Source organism: Heptranchias perlo, chromosome 1 (assembly GCF_035084215.1).
Source record: "Heptranchias perlo isolate sHepPer1 chromosome 1, sHepPer1.hap1, whole genome shotgun sequence".
NCBI classification, from domain to species: domain Eukaryota; kingdom Metazoa; phylum Chordata; class Chondrichthyes; order Hexanchiformes; family Hexanchidae; genus Heptranchias; species Heptranchias perlo.
In genome coordinates this window covers 60,394,386-60,415,903 of record NC_090325.1, presented here as the reverse complement: position 1 = coordinate 60,415,903, position 21,518 = coordinate 60,394,386, and the positions used below count along the sequence as shown (strand labels likewise).

The 21,518-nt window shown below is 40.4% G+C and overlaps 1 protein-coding gene across 1 annotated transcript in view; it reads left to right on the top strand.

Annotated features, from left to right (window-relative positions):
• Positions 1–322: 322 nt before the first annotated feature.
• The window catches only part of LOC137329058 (embigin-like), a 28,404-nt gene continuing 7,208 nt past the window's right edge, over positions 323–21,518 (top strand). The window contains exons 1-7 of the mRNA XM_067994391.1: positions 323–544; positions 2,691–2,777; positions 4,101–4,307; positions 10,787–10,976; positions 14,189–14,277; positions 16,949–17,079; positions 18,841–19,114. Of these exons, the coding sequence (XP_067850492.1) occupies positions 469–544; positions 2,691–2,777; positions 4,101–4,307; positions 10,787–10,976; positions 14,189–14,277; positions 16,949–17,079; positions 18,841–19,114 (1,054 nt within the window). The 5' untranslated portion in view covers positions 323–468. The remainder of the gene's footprint in view (positions 545–2,690; positions 2,778–4,100; positions 4,308–10,786; positions 10,977–14,188; positions 14,278–16,948; positions 17,080–18,840; positions 19,115–21,518) is intronic.

Below are 21,518 nucleotides of genomic sequence, written 5' to 3'. Positions count from 1 at the left end.
GTGCGTCAGCTAGCAGTGAGGGTCTGATTGGATGGGGCACTTGTTGAAACAGGTATGTTCAGCCCAGAGAAGGTGCTGCATGTTTTAAAATCCTGACTTGGGAAATTCGGGAAAGTGCAACATCGCCTTGTAATCAATCTGGGAACATGCAAGTTCGAAATTGCACTTTCTCCGAATAACCCCTGTTGTCCAATAAGTAATTTGAGTGTCAATAACGTGTCTGTGTTGTTGTTTGGGAGAAGGTTTCCCTCTTGAGGACTTAAATTTGAACGGTGAGTCACTCGATGCGCACACTTTAACCTTCAGGGGATCTGGAGGAGAAAGAGAAGACAGAGAAGGGAGATCTGGGAGAGAGAGACATCCGAGATAGAGAAATACCATTCATTGGAGAGAAAGAGGTCGCAGCGACAGGGAGAAGAGATTCCCCAGGGGGAAGGACATCACCTTGACAGCATCACTTAGATCGAGATGACTGGGCCACTGGTAAAGCGGACTCTCTCCGCGATCTTCCTGATCATCTCCTTTCGGGATCAGGTCGAATCAGGTAAATTCTCCAGAGCCGTTTTATATTTACTCGGGGAACAAAAAAAACATCGTCGTCGCTTTTTGAACGAGGCCTTCGTTCGATATGAATGAAACTGGAGTCACTGGGAGGTGTGTTAATAGTCACAGGTCCATGGGCGCCCTTGTGCCCTGGAGCCCGCCCGTCCTCGTGTGTTGGGGAAACCGTGGTTTGAGGTGGATTCATCTGAAAGGGATCATTTATTGCGATCTCATTCACTCGGGGTGGGTAGCAGTGGCTCCGTTGTGCAGGTGCTGCTTTTGGCCGTTCCCGCATCATTCAGCCGCTCTCTCCTCTGATGGTACTTCACCATCTTACTGCAGTCTCTCGCCTGCTGCTGAACACAGTCATTCACACAAAACACGGAAGAGGCTGTGGGAATGTGTACAAACTGTTTTAGAAGACTTATTAAGAGGGGGAAAACATAGGCACCCCGGATAAAATAAATATCTGTAAGAAATTCTTGTGTGTTTATACATATAAATCCTATTTACTTAGCTAGAATATAATTGCCATTATATTTTATGTGTAGGGTTGTACATGAAATCTGTCGTTAAAACATATAATCTTAGAAAATAATTAGGTCTTGCAAGGTTTAATTCTGTTTCACTGAATAACATTGGGTTGGTAATGTAACGTGATAGATAATGCAAAGTCAGTGCTTGAATATCTAGATGTCACTGTAATATCACTCGACGTGTGCCTATTATACTATCTCTGCAGTGTTTGGCGATGAGAGCTGGGGGGAGGGGTATGACTTGCTGCTGCAGAGCCCAGATTAAGTCTTGGGTCATGCTCTGCTGTTGTGTTCTAAACTAGTCAAGATTGCTTTTGTGGACATTTTGTTGGGTCTGTTTTAGAGAAGGGATGTTGGTACTGCTACACTAACAAGTTTCCGGGTAGGTTAAGTGACTGGGAAAGGCTGCTTTGGAAACGTTACAAGTCCACTATGTTGGCTACCAGGACCAGTTCGAGTTTCAGCAGATGCTGAAGCATGACATTTGATCTATTTGTTAATTTTTAATTGAAAGAGGCTGGAACTAGAGGGTGAAGCACTTTCAGTGCAAAATACTTCTCCCTTCAGCCTCGCCAATCATTTGCGCCGCCTTCATTTATGAAACAAAGTTACTTTTTACAGGAAATGCTGTAGTTATGCACTATTTTCTCACTGGCCTATAAGTGTTTGAGATGAGGATGTGGCCATTGATATCACACTGGCAAGAATCAGCCAGGAGTGTGTTAGCTCAGCTGTAACTCTTTTTAAAATATTAGTTGATCTCCTGTCACAAAAAAAAATTAAATGATCTCTCTTGTCCTGGAACTGTGTAAGCTTGTTTTGTACTTTAGTTCTTTTTATCTCTATCTTTCTTCCTTCCCTCTCTTTTTGCATTAATGTGTAGGGCTCATACACAATTTCTCTGGTTGATGTCTCTATATTTGACCTCGTTTGACTTATATTCTCCTGAATTGGCTACACTGTTCAACAATCTAGTGGCTTTCTTGATTACTGCTCTGCATTGGTTGGACATGTTGAATGTTGAGCTCTGCCTATTCCTCACTCACCTGTATGTAGTAGTGGATTTGTATCATTTCCAAAGCAGCCTCTCCCAGTAACTTAACCTACCCAGAAACTTTTAGTGTGGCAATACCATCATCCCTTCTCTAAAACAAACCCAGCAACATGCCCACAATGTAGCCAAATTTGTAGAATATAAGTAAGAGGAGGTCATGATCAAACTGTATTGTGCTTTAGTTGGACTACACCTTAGGTGATGTGTCACAGAGGAGATATTTAATATTGGCAAAGAGCCACAAGGTTGATCTCTAGTGCCAGAGGTCTGAAAGGAAAGATTGGAGAAACTTTGGCTGTTGAGCCTTGAAAGAAATCTAAAAGGGGGATCTAATAGAAGTTTATAAGATAGTTAATTATATGCTAAAAGTAAATCCCAAAAATTACTTTAAAGTAAATTGCATGAGCAGGAGTAGGGGATACAGAGGTAAACTAGTAAAAATGTCAAAAATTGTCAGCAAAGTCAAACGATTCAGTTTTGTTTTGACAAATAACTGCTTCAGAAATCACAGTACAGTGGAATGGCTTTACTAAGGTTCATGTATTTAAAATTTTCAGATCATTCTCATGACACAACCTCACCACCAAGAATATCCATGCACGATGGAAACCACTTACCAGTGGTGGAGACTATTCATCTATCAGGTAATTCTAACATGATATTTATTTCATTTAAGTCTAAAAATATGTAATTCAACTAATGATATGTGACTGTGCAAACATGTTTTGCTTCAGTGTATAATTGTACTTAATAATAAATTTGAATCTTACGTTGAACATGAGATCCTTCAGTTGAACATAGATTTTCAAAACCTCATGAGGACAACTTTATTTTTAAATACCCTCTGCGATCCTATAATATTTTACAGTATTGACTGGGATGCTACCTGAAAATTAAAAAATTCAATAGCATGTTTTAGGTAAAGATTTAATGCTATGTATTTTTTTAAAATCACATTCATGCAATTTTCAAGCAAGGCATTAGCAGTTAGCTGTGGCTACAGATAAGAGTGTAAACTATCAAGAAAAAAAACTTCCAAAATTCAGGTTTAAACATGAGGGTGAGGTATTCCATATGACTGTCCAAGTGGTTAGCAACAAATTTTCCATTCAGTTTTGGTTTTAAATCCACTTGTACGTTTTAATAGGCAATCAAGCTATTAACTAAAGTAAGCAAATTAATAATTAGAATTGGAGCTTCTTGACCTTTGTGACTCAGTCTAACACTGGTGGAGAGCAGTGCAAAATAAGGGGGAGGAAGCAGCAAAATAAGCAACATCTCAGGGAGCATGTGGCCTCTTTGTTATTCCAGTTGTAAAACAGTGAAAAGTAATTTGTTGATCTTATTCCTTTGACTGAAAATCATGAGAATGCTCTGTTGTTGGATATAACTGCAGTCCAAAAAGTTGGAAACTGGGGAGTATTGAAAAAAGCTCCTCAATGAAGGAAAAAAAACTGCTAAGGACAAAATAGCCTACAGTAAGCAATCCAAGCATGCTGTAGGAGGAGAGCCCCAATCCTAAAATAGACTTCACCTGTGGAGCAGAAAATAACATAACTCGGCTGTATATAATCTATCAAAGGTAAAGCCCTAGAAGGAATCTGGTAAGTCTTCTGAAGTCTATATGCACAACCGTATGAAATGTGTAATACAGTAGTTGCTTTGGCAGATCTCAAGTGTACTAATTGTTAATTTCACATCACACCATTCATATTGGTCTTAAAATTACACAGTGCAGTGATAGGTACAACTGCTTAATGTGTTCGTCTGAAATTCCTCCCTCTGCTTTTTTAGTGCAGGCATTAAATGGGCTAATCACTCTGCTAGATAAACAATGATCAAGTACCTATTTACCAGTGCTTGTAAACTAAACATCATGTTCCTATCTACCAGTGTCTGTATATTATCCATTAAACAGCACTAGTTTACAAGGGTTGGCTGACACTTGTCACTCTTAATCCATATAGGTGATACTGGAAGCTATGGAGTGCTTAAATCACAAGCTATGGATCCCACCATTGTGATTATAGATGACAATGAGCCAAAGGTGCTGAATATCCCATGGCCATCAGAGACCATTCCCTCTGACAACAGAATGCCTTTACTTGTTGAGCAGAAAATCACAGCAAACCAACAAAAGGAGCAACCACCACCAGGAACCAATTCAGTTGGACGTATGTGTTGTAGTTAGAAAAAAAATTGAAAAAAACAAGACCAGCTCAACTATCATAGTCAGGGGTTAATATTTCACTTCCTAAAGACTTCCTGAACTTATAATTGGAAGACACTCCCAGCTTAACATTTTTATGAGGGAATCACAGTCTACTATCCACACGGAGGTGACAGACCTACGGGTGCTAGCTAGCTCGGTGAGCTCAGAATGGATAATGTATTAGCCTACAAAACATTCATATGCTTTATTGTGGACTTTGGCGAGATAGCCAAGTAGGTTAGCTTAATGACTGGCCTGCTAGTTATCTCCAGCCAGGTACCTCTGTTTATCCATTTAAAGCTGCTAGCCAACCTCTGAAGATACTTAGCAGCCTGCCTGCCAGGAATCCTGGGTCAGCATCGAGTGTTAGTCCTTCATGACCTTATGATGGTTCCCAGCTCTGATTCCTCCATCTGAAGCTTTACATCCTATAGTTCAATCTATATGGCTTGATCTCTTCTGTACCCTTCAATTCTTTAAAGGCATAGTTTTGTTTTCTATGTCATAAAGTCCAAAGAACAGCTTTTATTGCTTAACTTTGATGGCTCCACCTTTACTCCTTTATTTATTGATGTTCTTGGCTTACCTCTTATAATCTCAAATGGAACTTGCACTTCTCCTCCTCCATTGCTAAAGCTATCCGTAGAAGCTTGCTTTTCTCTTTCTTGCTATACTGGGAAGACTTTTCTAGCACCTATCTCATACTCATGGACATGATGCAAGAAAAAAGCTTGCTATTTGTTAGGCAATCTTTCTCACGTCTAGTCTCCAACAATTGTCTCTATCAAATCCTTTCTTGTCTCTAATTTATCAATGACTACCATCCTCTCTTATTATCCCTAAACTTCATGTATGTTACCCTACATACTCTTCTGCTTTCTTGTATTCTCACTGTGTGGAAAGTAAGACTAATTGCACTGTCTCCTACACTATATCATTCTTTCCTACAACCTCAAAAATGTGGTAACCTGTTGCCCCTAGTCTTCTACTTACAATGTACAGTCTTGTTTGTTTGAATCTTATTATGGTGTAACATCAGATTCAAATGTATATTTGATGTGGTTATGTATTTGAACTGAATAATCTTTACACATGAAAGTGCCTATTGTCTGTTCTAAAAATGCAAGGAGCTACTTCATTGTATCTTTGTTTGGTGGTATATTTAAAAATTATCTGGTTTTGTTGTTCAAAGAAATGAAGGCCCAAAAATTCCAAAGTCACTGGTCTGCTGATGGAAGTGCGGTGAATTATGGCTTAAGTCTGCCAACACCGACCATGTTCTAAATTCCAGGGGACATAATTATTAGGGCACTTCAGTAGCCCCTGCCCCAATCCACCAGTGGAAGTTGGAGCGACCCACAGACATTCCGCTAGAAGGAATCAGAGGCCCTTCCTGGGCCAAAGGTTAAATTGCCTGTTTTATTCTTCAGCTCCTAAAGGATTTCAAGGCGATAATTACTACGGTAAATGATCGCATTCGCGGTCAATTATTTTGTCCTGCTACCTTTTGGGGCCTTTCCAAAGGCCACAACACTACTCATGGCGGCTCTCAGCTGGCAAGAGTTCTATTGAGGCACCACAAGAGTGTGATGGACAAAAATCCTGGGGTAGCCTGGTAACTTCCCCAAACATGGTGGTGGTGGGGCGGTGGTGGGGTGGTGGAATGCAGAGACTTGCCTGCTCCCACTTGTTCAGAATTTATGCCCTTCCTCCGTGGGTGGAACCCCAGCAGAACTGGGATTCACCTCAAATTCCAACACCTCAGTGGGTGAAACACCTGCTCTCTGCCCTCTGGAATTTCGGGGCCTAAGTATATAAAGCAGGGTCTGTTTTCAGATTCTGTAGTTCCTAATGCATTCTGAAGGATGTTTCAACTAAACGCTCTGTAAGTTGCCTTACACATTTCATGTAAAACTCCCTACTTGAGGGATGTGGATCAAGGTTGCATTCGGCTACTTGGGCACAAGGTGTCAGGTCTGGTACCATTCACTGTGCAGTATTAAGGTCAATGCACTAACTGCTGGAGAAAGGCTTTTGCGAGCTCTAATGAGCTATCTTGTACACTATTATTAGTCTAATTTGCTATATTTTATAACTCTAGATGATATTGTCAATCAGTTTGATTAATTGTTTAACTGGTGAAATCTCTGATCTATGTGTAATATTTTTCATCTGTCCGAAGTGTGTGTTGGAGCATAGCACAAGGCTGCTCTTAATCCAGCATTAGTACCATAACTGGATTAATCGTTAGTCCTTGGGTCATTGCACTTTGTAGAGGCAGAGAGCAAACAGACACAATTCAAATCATGAGATGTAACAACTGTCATCAAACTACTGAATGAGAAAATGGTGCAAAAGATCCTGAAATGTAACACCTTTCATAAATATTTTCTTTGTAGTTTTTTGCTTAGTTCTTTTTGCCTCTTTATCCATCACATTTCTGCATTTAATCCTTCAAGTAATTTTCATAGCGATAATGGCCTTCAAGGCATTTGCTGCTCATAATATATTGCCACAAAAATTTGACTTTCAAAAAAGTTAATGGGGCAAAAATTAATCAGGGCGCATTTTCGGGTCCAGGCTCAGCACTGCACAACTAGCGTGTGCCCAAAGAAAGAATCATAGAATGGTTACAGCACAGAAGGAGGCCTTTCAGCCCGTCAAGCCCGTGCCAGCTCTCTGCAAGAGCAATCCAGTAGCCCTGCAGATTTTTTCCTTTCAAGTACTTATCCAATTCCCTTTTGAATGCCATGATTAAATTTGCCTCCACCACCCTTTCAGGTAGTGCATTCCAAATCATAACCACTCGCTGCGTAAAAAAGTTTTTCCTCATGTCGCCTTTGGTTCTTTTGCCAATCACCTTAAATCTATGTCCTCTGGTTCTTGACCCTTCTGCCAATGGGAGGAGTTTCTCTCTATCTCCTCTGTCCAGACCCCATGTGATTTTGTACACCTCTATCAAATCTCCTCTCAACCTTCTCTGTGGAGAACAAACCCAGCTTCTTCAGTCTGTCCACCTAACTGAAGTCCCTTATCCCTGGAACCATTCTAGTAAATATTTTCTACACCCTCTCTAAGGCCTTCACATCCTTCCTAAAGTGCGGTGCCCAGAACTTGACACAATACTCAATTGTGGCTGAAGCAGTGTTTCATAAAGGTTCATCAAATTCCTTGCTTTTGTACTTTATGCCTCTATTTATAAAGCCCAGATCCTGTATGCTTTTTTAACTGCTTTCTCAACCTGCCCTGCCACCTTCAACAACCTGTGCACATATACCCCCAGATCTCTCTGTTCCTGCACCCCCTTTAGAATTGTACCCTTTAGTTTATATTCCCTCTCCTCGTTCTTCCTACCAAAATGTATCACTTCGCACCTCTCTGCGTTAAATTTAATCTGCCACGTGTCTGCCCATTCCATCAGCCTGTCTATATCCTCTTGAAGTCTATTACTATCCTCCTCACTGTTCACTACACTTCCAAATTTTGTGTCATCTGCAAATTTTGAAATTGTGCTCTGTATACCCAAGTCCAAGTCATTACTATATATCAAGAAAAGCAGTGGTCCTAGTACTGCACCCTGGGGAACACCACTGTATACCTTCCTCCAGTCCGAAAAATAACCATTCACCACTACTATCTGTTTCCTGTCACTTAGCCAATTTCGTATCCATGCTGTCCCTTTTCGTATCCATAATGCTCCTTTTATTCCATGGGCTTCAACTTTGCTGACAAGCCTATTATGTGGCATTTTATCAAACACCTTTTGGAAGTCCATATATACCACATCAACCAAATTGCCCTCATCAACCTTCTCCGGTACCTCATCAAAAACTCAATCAAGTTAGTTAAACATGATTTGCCTTTAAGAAATCCGTGCTGCTTTCCTTAATTAATCCACACTTGTCCTAGTCACTATTAATTTTGTCCCGGTTTATTGTTTCTAAAAGTTTCCCCACCACCGAGGTTAAACTGACTGGCCTATAGTTGCTGGGTTTATCCTTACACCCTTTTTTAAACAAGGGTGTAACATTTGCAATTCTCCAGTCCTCTGACACCACCACCATATCTATAGATGTTTGGAAGATTATGGCCAGTACCTCTGCAATTTCTACCCTTACTTCCCTCAGCAACCTAGGATGCATCCCATTTGGATGTGGTGACTTATCTATTTTAAGCACAGCCAGCCTTTCTAGTACCACCTCTTCATCAATTTTTAGCCCATCCAACTATATCTTCCTTTACTGAGACTCTGGCAGCATCTTCTTCCTTGGTAAGGACAGATGCAAAATACTCATTTAGTACCTCAGCCTTGCCCTCTGCCTCCACGTGTAGGTCTCCTTTATGGTCCCTAATCGGCCCCACCACTCCTCTTACTACCCGTTTACTATTTATATGCCCATAGAAGACTTTTGGATTCCCTTTTATGTTAGTTGCCAGTCTATTCTCATAATCTCTCTTTGCCCCTCTTATTTCCTTTTTCACTTCCCCTCTGAACTTTCTATATTCAGCCTCATTCTCACTTGTGTTATCAATCTGACATCTGTCATACGCCCCCTTTTTCTGCTTCATTTTACTTTCTTTTTCGTCATCCATGGAGCCTTGGCTTTAGTTGCCCTACCTTTCTCCCTCATTAGAACGTACTTTGTACCTGAATCATCTCCTCTTTAAAGGTTGCCCATAGTTCGATTACAGTTTTGCCCACCAATCTTTGATTCCAATTTACCCGGGCCAGATCCATTCTCAACCCACTGAAATTTGCCCTCCTCCTATTAAGTATTTTTACTCTAGATTGCTTCTTGTCCTTTTCCGTAGTTAATCTAAACCTTATGATACTATGATCACTGTTCCCTAAATGCTCCCCCACTTTAATTGAAGTTCCCCCATTACCACTACTCTATGATTTTTGCACTTCTGTTTAATTTCCCTGCAAATTTGCTCCTCCATATCCTTCCCACTAGAATACACCCAGTAGAGTAATGGCATCTCTATTGTTTCTTAACTCCAGGGAGCTCTGGCTTTGGTTGCCAAATAGATTCTGTCTTTGACCCCTCAAGGACATCCTCTCTCTCCAGCACTGCAATATTCTCCTTAATCAATATTGCCACACCCCCTACTTTCTCTCCTTTATTTTTCCTGAACACCTTGTATCCAGGAATATTTAGTACCCAGTCCTGCCCTTTTTTGAGTCACGTCTCCGTTATCACCACGACATCATATTCCCATGTGGCTATTTGCGCCTGCAGCTCACCAACCTTGTTTACCACGCTTTGTGCGTTTACACATATGTACTGTAAGCCTATCTTAGAACTTCTTGTATTCTCTCTTAGTCTGATCCCTCCTAATACCTTACTATTTCTTACTCTAGTGCTATTTGTCTCTCCCAATCCTTTGTGCACCTTGTTTCTCCTTTCCAATGCTACATCCTGGTACCCATCCCCCTGCTAAATTAGTTTAACCCCCCCCCCCCCAGAGCACTACTGAACCTCCCTGCAAGGACATTGATCCCAGCTCTGTTGAGGTGCAACCCTTCCAGCCTGGTTCGTGGTCCAAGGATTGATAGAAACTGGTCCTTGGGTTTCATCTGCTCGGGGCAGGCTGCTGGTACTGGTCGTGCCTCTACAGGCAGCATGCGCAAGGGGGGAATCCAATTGCAGGTAGCTTGCCTCAGGCGCAGGTTGTCCCACTGTTAAATTGGTATGTTTTGTGCTCATTTTAAACCCGAAAAATGGGCGCATGCATAGCAATTTCAGCTGCCCCAAATCTCCATTTGATTATGCTGCATGTTGATTGATATATTTGACTGTGCCTCAACTTGACAGGACTGACAGACCTGCAAGTAACTATGTAAAAACTTGTGTATACGTGAGCGCTAATTTTTGGAACGCCAAACCACCTGTGGTTGAAATTCCTGTCTTTACTAATTTTAACAAAGAAGTAATCGCGAATAAGGTCCCTCTTGCCTCACTTAAATGGTTGCTATTAATCTACAATGCAAAAGGAGTGGAGACCCTGGGGTCGTAGGTCTTTGCCCATTTTTCCTATGCTTTGTGCCCGGAGAATAGGCATTTCCTGGGCACAAAGCACAGGAAAATCAGCAATTTTCATCAAACAGCTCACTGCTGTGCTTTCTTCAATATATCACCATAGTTCCCATTGTGATAGTGCAAAGTACAATCATTAATAAAATTGTCATTTTTTTCTGGGCTGATCCAAACATTCATTACTGCTAAGTTCAGAAAGAATGCAGCTTTGTATCCACTTTAATGTCTATCTAGTATGTAACTATTTCAGTTTTTCGGTTCATAGAAATTTATAGAATGCTAAATGTTTTGATTATAAATTCAGGAAGATCCTGAGGAGAAACTGCTGCTAAATCTTTTAGTTTGGTGAATTCAGATTTAAAATTTAGATTTTTACTGCATTTGTTCAAAATTGTTTCAGGGTCATCTGGACTGACGTTAATGAAGGTGAACATAACGAAGGCTACAAAGATCGTGCTGTCCTGCAATTTGACTCTTCTGGCTGCACAAAAACCTCCGATAACTGGCACTTGGGAAAAAGATGGCAACGAGATTGATAGGCAGGCCATTGATTTTGACCAGAAAGCTGGTTATTTATCTCAAAAATATGAGTAAGTAGGCAAGTTGGAGGGAAAACAAGCAAATATTTTAACTAAAGTGAAAATTCTCATTCAAGCTGAGGAAAGATCAGAGGGTAGGAACTATTATCAGAATGTTACTGTACAGACGTGTCATGTTTCTGTCAGTTTCCTCGCTCCTCTGAATTAACAAGGACATTAAGCTGATTATTTTAAATGGGTAACATATCTGTTAAAATAGCAAAGTGAGGAAATAATGGGCATGTATTAAGTGTTCGCACAATAATATCACTATAGTAACTTCTACCTTCAGGTCTCCTTTTTAGCATCACACTGAAGATTGCTAAAATAAGAAGAAAGCTATAGCAGCACTGCTGTCAGATTGGGTCTATTCAAGAACTGAGAAATTACAGAATATTATAAGCCAAAAATGCAGAAAAGAAATACAAGCTGAAAAACAATGAGAAAAATCTAAACATTTGGAGTAAGATTTAAGGGAGCAATTTATTATAATGTTAGCAAATCTTCAATAGGCTATGGCTTGCTAAATAATGATCATCTGCAACTGCAGAATGCCACTTTGTGCTACGTTAAATATCGCAGCAAATTCTTATTCTCTTTTCTACCACTTGTCTGTGGCTGAAACTATAAAAGATTTATTTAATACATTAAAAAAAACACATTATAAAACTGTTCTTTCCGATTAGTTGGTGTAAGAGTCAGTTCCTGGTAATACATGGGGGTAAATTTTCATCTGTACCGCCTTGGTATTAGTGACACGATAATTAGGATGACGAAAGCCATTCAGCCCATCTTAATTCATCCGTCCAGAAACACCCTACTGTAGCTACCATCCCCCTCCTTGCAGTATCCGTTTGATATTTAAATAATTCCAGATTCCAGGGTTTCACTACTCTATCCAGGAGCACATTCCATGACTTGATCACTCTAGGTCCAAGGAAGAATTTCCTGAGATCAGTCCTAAATTTACCTTTTACTGGTTTGAGGCAGCGTCCCCTTGCACTACTCTCACAATTTCCTTCAAAGTAATATTCTGGATTGAACTTGCTATCAAACTGTACTCAACTTACACTTAATGAATAGCCACACAGCTTGGTGTTATTGGCAAAATTCAAAACATTTTAGGTAGTATTCTCCTTCAAACTTTTTATCAATGCTGGAGACCCCACAAACTCCACAAATCATTAACATCGGACAAAAGACGACAACTGATAATTGACTCCTGTGAATATTCCTGGAGTGATCGGAGAAACAATGTTTAACTTCAAACAAGTATGGAATGGTAAGCAGAATAAGCTACTGTAAACATAAGAAAATAGGAACAGGAGTAGGCCATTTAGCCCCTCGAGCATGTTCTGCCATTCAATGAGATCATGGCTGATCTGTGACCTAACTCCTTATACCCGCCTTAGCCCCATTTCCCTTAATACCCTTGGTTAACAAAAATCTATTAATATCAGATTTCAAATTAACAATTGAGCTAGCATCAACTGCCATTTGTGGAAGAAAGTTCCAAACTTCTACCACCCTTTGCATGTAGAAGTGTTTCCTAATTTCACTCCTGAAAGTCCTGGCTCTAATTTTTAGGCTATGTCCCCTAGTCCTAGACTCCCCAACCAGCGGAAATAGTTTCTCTCTACCCTATCAGTTCCCCTTAATATCTTGAAAACTTCGATCAAATCACCCCTTAATCTTCTAAATTCCAGGGAATACAACCCTAGTTGTAATCTCTCCTAATAATTTAACCCTTGAAGTCCAGGTATCTTTCTAGTAAATCTACGCTGCACTCTCTCCAAGGCTAATATATCCTTCCTAAGGTGTGGTGCCCAGAACTGAACACACTACTCCAGGTGTGGTCTAACCAGAACTTTGCATAGCTATAGCATAACTTCTACCCCCTTGTATTCTAATCCTCTAGATATAAAGGCCAGCATTCCATTAGCCTTTTGGATTATTTTCTGTACCTGTCTATGACATTTTAATGATCTATGTACATGGACCTCTAAGTCTCTTTGGACCTCCACTGTTTCGAGCTTTTCACCATTTAGAAAGTACTCTGATCTACCCTTTTTAGTGTGTTTTTTGTGTCATCGGCAAATTTGGATATGTGGCTCTCTATCTCATCATCTAAGTCGTTAATAAATACAGTGAATATATTGAGGCCCCAACACAGATCCCCGTGGGACACCACTAGCCACATCCTGCAATTTGAGTACCTGCCCATTATCCCTACTCTCTGACTCCTGGTGGAGAGGCACTGAATAAGAACAACAAATTCAAATTTGATGACAGGGCTTTGAAAACCTGGAAAACGTCACAGGATGTGAAAACTGCTTTACTTCTCGCAGTGTGCTAGAATTATTATTTTTATTTCCTCCCTATATCCAGGCTTTCATCTGTCAATGGTTCAGCCCATTGCCTTGAAAAGTACCTTTCCTTCGATGACCCACAAGGAGGCACCCTTCGCAAACACCTTTTTCACAACATAATATTTATTATTTCTTCTCTCCTGTAGCTAACGCTGGCAAACTCTTTGTATTTTAAGGAAGATCTGACTAAATGTTTAAGAAGAGGCTTCAAATAGATTTCATTGTTGAATGTTCAATATTGTAGTATTTTAATGATTGGGCCACTGGTGATTAAGTGTTTGACAACAATTGACCAAGTTGCAGTTTTGCTCATTTCAGATCCACTTGTATTAAAATTTTGTTTTGCTGTTTACAATTAATAGTTTTCACAAGATTCAGAATAAATCTATGTATTTAGACTGCAGATTCCATGCTTAATGGAGTGAAACAAAGGAAAATTAATGTACAGTTTGGGAATTCAAGGTTTATTTTAAATTTTGTATTCAATTGGTGCAAAAAAAGCAAAGGTGTAGCTATGTCATTGGTGAGACGTTTTCAGATATGAATGTCTGTATGCGTATAACACATCACATCTTTATTGGATATCCTTTGGTAAGTAGTGCCATAATCTATAGACATATTAATACAGAATTACATAGAATTTACAGCACAGAAACAGGCCATTTGGCGGTGTTTATGCTCCACACAAGACTCCTCCCTCTCTATTTACTTCATCTCATCCTATCAACACATCCTTCTAATCCTTTCTCCCTCATGTACTTATCTATTAAGATGTTAAAACTGGGGCAAATGTCCTGTGCATAACATTAAATAAATTATGAGGTCTTTTAACATTATCATGGTTTGTGATTGCAGGTTTGATTTTCAGAATGGCAGTGATGCTGGGAACTATTCTTGTGTCTTTGACACAAACCCAAAATCGGAAGGCAAGTTTGAAGTACAAAGTGAGTTTAACACCTACTGTAGCAGAACGGTTCCCAATATTTTGCAAATACTCTCATAGCCTATTCTGCGGTGTCCAAGCTTTTGCCTTCCTGGGCCATATTGATATGTACCATGGCACCTTAGGGGCCATATATAAAGTTTAAATCCATGTTCCTATCACAAGTTGCTAACACTATCAGATCTTAGTGTTTAATTGAATATTTATCCACCAAAGAGGCAATTGTGTTAAAACCAACACTTTTGGAAACCACTGGACTCACAGAGTTTGCAGTACAAATCAGCAGGTAAGGAGAAGTGAATTAGGACTGAGTTGCGTGGGCTTCAGGACTGAGTTGCCAGGGCTCAGGGACTTCACGTGGCCCTAATGCTGCAGGTTGGACACCCTGAGCTAAAGTAAATTAATTTTGGTAGTGGAAATGCATAGCAATTAAATATTTAACTCCATAATCTGTATGGAACATGTTGCATCACAAATGAATCTTCATGTGGTATTCCATCAAACAAACACTGACCACATTTCAGGGCTACAGTGGGTGATCTATTGCCCTTCAGTGACAGAGATGACTAGATGTTCACAGTGCCCACAGTTCAAGGCTGGCACCATTCTAGCATTACAGTGCAAGTTGCTCTGAGATTTCCTCAGTGACTTCCCATTCTCTCAATGCTGGTACAAATTGCAAAAGGAAATAGTTTATGATAGTTGGCCCATCTGGTATTCCACCCAGGCCCCGACCTAAACAACACTCTAAATGGTTTGTGTATCTCTGGGAGTTAACTCATTGTAAGCTTAACCTGACTTTATATCAATAACATAATATAAATTAAACTGAAATCCCTTCCAGGTCATGTAGGTAAAAGTCCTATAATATTACAGTCACACAAGCAAAGTGTACCTGACTGGATCAAATATCATATTCATAAAAGAGCAACAAACTATAATTGAACAATCCTAAAAAATATATTAAAAAAAAGAAAGAAAGCTAGTTATTTCCTGTTTGTTTCTTCTGACCTTGAGAAACTGGAAATTTATAAGCAGCTGCTAACCTACAAACTCCTTTAACAACACCTCCAATTGACTTTAAGACATAACTCTTCAGAACACTTCCCCACATGTAGCCTTAAAGGGATAGGCCAAGTTAAACGCATCTTAGCACCCGATAACTTTCCTCAAGCAATCCCTTTTATGCCTATTAGGAAAAAGTAATCACATTGTAAACATTTACCTCATTATTTTATAAGACATTGTGCATTACATGCAATAACACTCATCATTAAAAAACAATATATCCTTCAATTTACTGTGAGGAGTGTGGCAGTAGATCTGCTGGTGCAGTAATATGAATACAAGTATTAAAGAATAATTGATTTATTAGGAAAAGGTTTTCAGTTATTCCGAGGAGAACTGACCTCACTCCATTGAATTTGAGCCCTGAACAATGAAATGGCAGAGCCTAAGCCAGCTGGACAGGTGAAGGCTGGACTCAGTGTGTTTATTTCCTCTGATGCAGGTTAATCTATTTTAACAAACTTAAGAGCAAGCTTAAAAAAAACGATCCCATCTGACTATGCTTAACATCTTAGCCTACTCTGCACTCACTCGTGTTTTAGCTCAAATGTGGAGCAGTACATACACAAGAGTCAAAGACGAGGCGCCCAGCACTCGGTGTGAAATAGCCGGTATTCATAGAAACATAGAAAACAGGAGCAAGAGCAGGCCATTCGGCCCTTCAGGTCTGGTCCGCCATTCAAAATGATCATGGCTAATCATCTAACTCAGTACCCTGTTCCCGCTTTTTCCCCATATCCTTTGATCCCTTTAGCATTAAGAAATATATTTATCTCCTTCTTGAATACATCTAATGACTTGGCCTCTACTGCCTTCTGTGGTAGAGAATTCCACAGGATCACCACCCTCTGAGTGAAGAAATTTCTCCTCATCTCGGTTCTAAATGGCATACCCCATATCCTGAGACTGTGACCCCTGGTTCTGGACTCCCCAGCCATCGGGAACATCCTCCCTGCATCTAGTCTGTCTAGTCCTGTTAGAATTTTATATGTTTCGATGAGATCACCTCTCATTCTTCTAAACTCACCTCATACGTCAGTCCTGCCATCCCAGGAATCAGTCTGGTAAACCTCTGTTGCATTCCTTGTATGGCAAGGACATCCTTCCTCAGATAAGGAGATCAAAATTGCACACAATAGTCCAGATGTGGTCTCACCAAGGCCCTGTATAACTGCAGTAAGACATCCCTTCTCCTGTACTCAAATCCTCTTGCAATGAAGGCCAAAATACCATTCGCCTTCCTAACAGCTTGCTGCACCTGAATGCTCGCTTTCAGCGACTCCATCATAGCTCAACTTATAGGTGCCAAAGCCACTCTGGATACAAAGCTTTCTGCCAGGATTAGTTTCTCAAACCACAAATCCACATGATGCACATGTTTTAAAAAAATTAAAGCTGTTTTTATTGGGTTTTCAAGCAAGCTATCCTGAAGCACTATCACATTGGCTGTCGCTAAAATAAGCCTTCAAGGCAATGGTTCAGTTAAAGAGGTCTATACTTATTCAGTGAACCAGCAGGTGAAACATCTACAACAACAAGTAATTGTATGCGTTGCTAGAGCCGAGGGCCTACAGTAATCTCCAAACTGGTTTGTCTGTCCTCAGTTCCTCCTATTTGGTCCAAAAATGAAGAGGAGATACGTTCAGATGGTGATCATGTTAATTTAACGTGCAAAAGTGGCCAATATATTCCCCTCTACTGGATTTGGTCAAAGGAGGTCAACGGCAACAAGGTGGTAAGGAATCATTTAACTGATTCTTAATAAAAAGAGACCAGCGGATCTGATATATTGGTTGGGAAGATTGTATTTAAAATTATGAAGAAAACCTGACTAAGACTATCTAGTGTGGGCATTATCTGGTTAGATTCCATTATGAATTTGTGGAATGTCCACAGTACATCGGGAAAAAGCAGCTAATTTTAATTTGAACCATCTGTTTAATGTTATTGAATTTCTGATGTACAAAGTAAGATCTTTGAGTAGATTATTTCTATTGAATAACTTCTATATCATGTTGGATAACACTGTTTATCGGGTTTTTTAGAAAGTAGAATTGTAGGAGTATAACCATTGAACCTGATTTTGTTAATCAGTGGTCTCTCACATTTGTAGGAAATGGGGCTGTTTTCTTACTCTGGTCAGTTGCCTGATTTACTGATCAAAGTAATTTATTTCAGTACAAATCTATTTTTTATCTCCTTTTCATTAATTATGTAAACAGATAAACATTTTAAAATCACCAGTTAGGAGTTGCTAGAAAGTGAAAAATTTGATCCCTGAATCCGTTACATGGGAACAGGAGCAGGCCATTCAGCTCCTCCAGCCTGTTCCACCATTCAATTAGATCATGGCCGATCAGCACCTCAACTCCATTTCACCGCCTTTGTTCCATATCCCTTGATACCCTTACCAAACAAAAATAAAAGTTGTGTTACAATTTATCTTCTGGCTCTTTCTGTAAGGCCTCATTCCGACCTGCACCATCAGCTGTTTTATTCTTGTTTCTAGCAGCACTCTTGACTGTAGTCCATTCAGACCAACAAAAAGAAACATTCTGTTTTCGGTAAAGTATTTTTTCATCACAAAGTGGTGCCGTTTTGAATAAACAGTTCTAGGAATAGTCAACTCTTGTGAAGTGGTGAAGTCGTGCTCCTGTCTGACATCCAGTAGCTCTTGCTGCAAAGTGTGCATGTGTCAATATTAGGGGAGGGCAGGATTGGGCTTGGATGTATTGCAGCGTGAGCTCATCCATAAAGAACGTCTACTTGCACAAAGTGCCAGAGATCAGCTGGCCTTATGGAATCATACCTCAGTGTGAGGCAGTGTCTTCAGGAGAGGAAGGAGGAAAACTTAGGGAAATAAAATTACTGAAGCGTGAATCTGGAAATTACAAACCAGATGAGCCTTGCATCTGTAGTGGGAAAAATGTTTGGAGGATGTGAGGACTGTGGGGGTAGTCACAGGGGGTGGAGGAGAATGGTAAGTGAGGAAGCAGCACCTTTGCTACAAAGAGCTTGTTTGAAATAAAGCCCAAGATTTTGCCTCATGCATTTAACAGAGAATAGACAGAGAAGTAAAACATAAATGGGTAGAATATCCACGGGGATACCCTGATCTCCCGCCATAACTTCGGTGGAAGATTGGTGGAAACGGCGGAAATGGCCTATTGTTTGGGGATTTCCACCAATCATCCGCGGAAGTTGTGGCAGGAGATCGGGAGAACCCCCACAGAAATTACCGGCCAAACTTTTTGCACCGGTTCCATAAGTTTATTCCCCTCCCTCCCCTCACAGTGTAGACTAATAAAAGGCCAGTGGCACTACTGTGAGTAATTAATTTGTTGCAACACGCTACTTGCTGTGAACAGGAAATGATTGTATTGGTGTTTATGGCAGTGTGTTCTTAGAGTGCCAATAAGAAAATCTCCCCTTAAATGCCAACCCAGTGTGAAAGTGCGAAAAATGTTTTCTTTTCTTCCTCTTTCTACCCATCTAGACCCTGAGTAATGAAACAGACGACCAATTTTACATCCGTAGTAATGGCAACAAATCATCGCTTTTAATAAAAAGCCTGATAATGGATAACACTACGTACTACCATTGTGATGCTGTCTACGAAGTGGGGTCCAGTGGACTGCGGATCTACCTGAAGGTTAACAGCCTAGTCGCTGCTATCATACCTTTCCTTTGTATTGTTGCCGAGGTGCTAGTTTTAGTTATCTTCATTCTTGCTTGTGAGAGAAAGATGAAGCAGAAGGAAGACCCTGCTGGTAAGAATTCAGCCATTTTTGTATTTTAACCTTTTACTCGAAACTGAAACAAAATCAATTGTCGTAGCTATCATTTTCAATTATACACCTCAGCTAAAATCTGAATCTTGTATTGTGATGGTTTGTCAGCACAATTTTTGTCTTTTTAATAAAAACAAAGATGTAGAAAATTGCTTTGGCTGAGCAAAAATTGTGCTTTTAGCACCTTACCTATATGGATACTAGGGATTGTCCTAATTTATCCAAGAATGGTACTGAAATTCTTTACTGAAACTTGATAACTCTGGACATTTGAGCTAGTTGGTACTCAGTATGGGACTTCTTCACCACTCCCTCTCTTCACCCGCACCAGGAATGGAATAGATCAAACACACACTTCTAACAGCCCACCAGGAAAACTATAGGCATAATTTTATGAACGTGCGTATCAAGCGTGGAGCCTCACCTGCCTCCTGGAACCGCATATCGTGACGTCACCGACGCACTCCCAGAAATTAAGAATAATATAGAAACTTGTCTCTGATGCTGAAGACCTGTTGTTTCTCACTTTCCATGGCCTACCATGAAAAGCAAGCTAGTGCATCTAAATATTAATTGGTGGACATGGAGCTAAATTTATACATTTGTGTCTAAATCTGATAAAATTCAATTTGCGTCATTTCCTCTCTACATGTCAAGTTTGGTGCATCAGCAAGACTGACTACTTACTTCTACAAAACATTGTCCCCCCTCTGACCTCACCCTACTGCCACTGAAATTCTTATCCATGCCTTTGTCAGCAACAATTTGCAATTATATGTCTCAAAGTGCTTCACAGAGGCGTAATCAAGAAAAACAGGATGCCAAGCCGAAGAAGGAGATCTTAGGAGGGTTCAGGTGGGTTTTAAGGGGGTTTTAAAGGAGAAGAGGGAAAGGCAGATGGGCTTAGTGAAGGTATTCTACAGTGTGAGGTCTGGGCGGCTGAAGGCAGAGCTGCCAATGGTGGGGTGAAGTGATGGTGCGTGCACAAAAGGCCAAAATAAGAGCAGTGGAGAATTTCAGGGAAGGGGCGGCTGTGGGGCTGGAGGAGGTTACAGAGATAGGGAGGAAGTGAGGCCATAAAGGGATTTAAACAAGAGGATGACCATTTTAAATTTGAGACTTTTGAGGAACAGGAGCCAATGTAGGTCAGTGAGGAAGGACATGGTATTCACCACTCCCCCTCTTTCCCCCCACCAAGAATGGTAGTCATAATATGATTAGGCAGAGTCTATATGGTTTTATGAAAGGGAAATCGTGTTTGACAAATCTCTTAGAGTTTTTTGAGGATGTAACTAGCAGGGTAGATAAGGGGGATCCAGTGGATGTAATATATTTGGATTTTCAAAAGGCGCTAAGGTGCTACACAAGAAGTTGATACATAAGAAAAGGACTCATGGGGTTGGGGATTGGTTAACAGACAGAAAACAGAGAGTAGGAATAAGCAGATCATTTTCAGTTTGGCAGGTTATAACTAGTGGGGTGCCGCAAGGATCAGTGCTTGGACCTTAGCTGTTTACAATATATATCAATAAATTGGATGAGGGGACCGAGTGTAATGTATCCAAATTTGCTGATGATACAAAGCTAGGTGGGAAAGTAAACTGTGAGGAGGACACAAAGAGTCTGCAAAGGGATATAGACAGGTTAAGTGAGTGGGTGAGAATGGAGTATAATGTGGGGAAATGTGAAATTATCCACTTTGGTAGGAAGTATAGAAAAGCAGAATATTTTTTAAAAGGTGAGAGACTAAGAAATATTGGTATTCAGAGGGATTTGGGCGTCCTTTTATACGAATCACAGAAAGTTAACATGCAGGCACAGCAAGCAATTAGGAAGGCAAATGGTATGTTAGCTTTTATTGAATAGGGGTTGGAGTATAAGAGTGAGGAGGTCTTGCTGCAATTATATAGGGCTCTGATGAGACCACACCTAGAGTACTCTGTACAGTTTTGGTCTCCTTGCCTAAGGAAGGATATACTCGCCTTAGAGGGGGTGCAACGAAGGTTCACTAGATTGATTCCTGGGATGACAGGATTGCCCAATGAGGAGAGATTGAGTAGAATGGGCCTATATTCTTTGGAGTTTGGAAGAATGAGAGGTGATCTCATTGAAACGTATAAAATTCTTAGAGGGCTTGACAGGGTGGGTGCTGAAAGGCTGTTTCCCCTGGCTGGAGAGTCAGAACTAGGGGTCATGTTCTCAAGATAAGGGGTCGGCCATTGAAGACCGAGATGAGGAAAGATTTCTTCACTCAGAGGGTTGCGAATCTTTGGAATTCTCTACCCCAGAGGGCTGTGGATGCTCAGTCGTTGAGTATATTCAAGACTGAGATCGATAGACTTTTGGACACTAAAGGAATCAAGGGATATGGGGATAGAGCGGG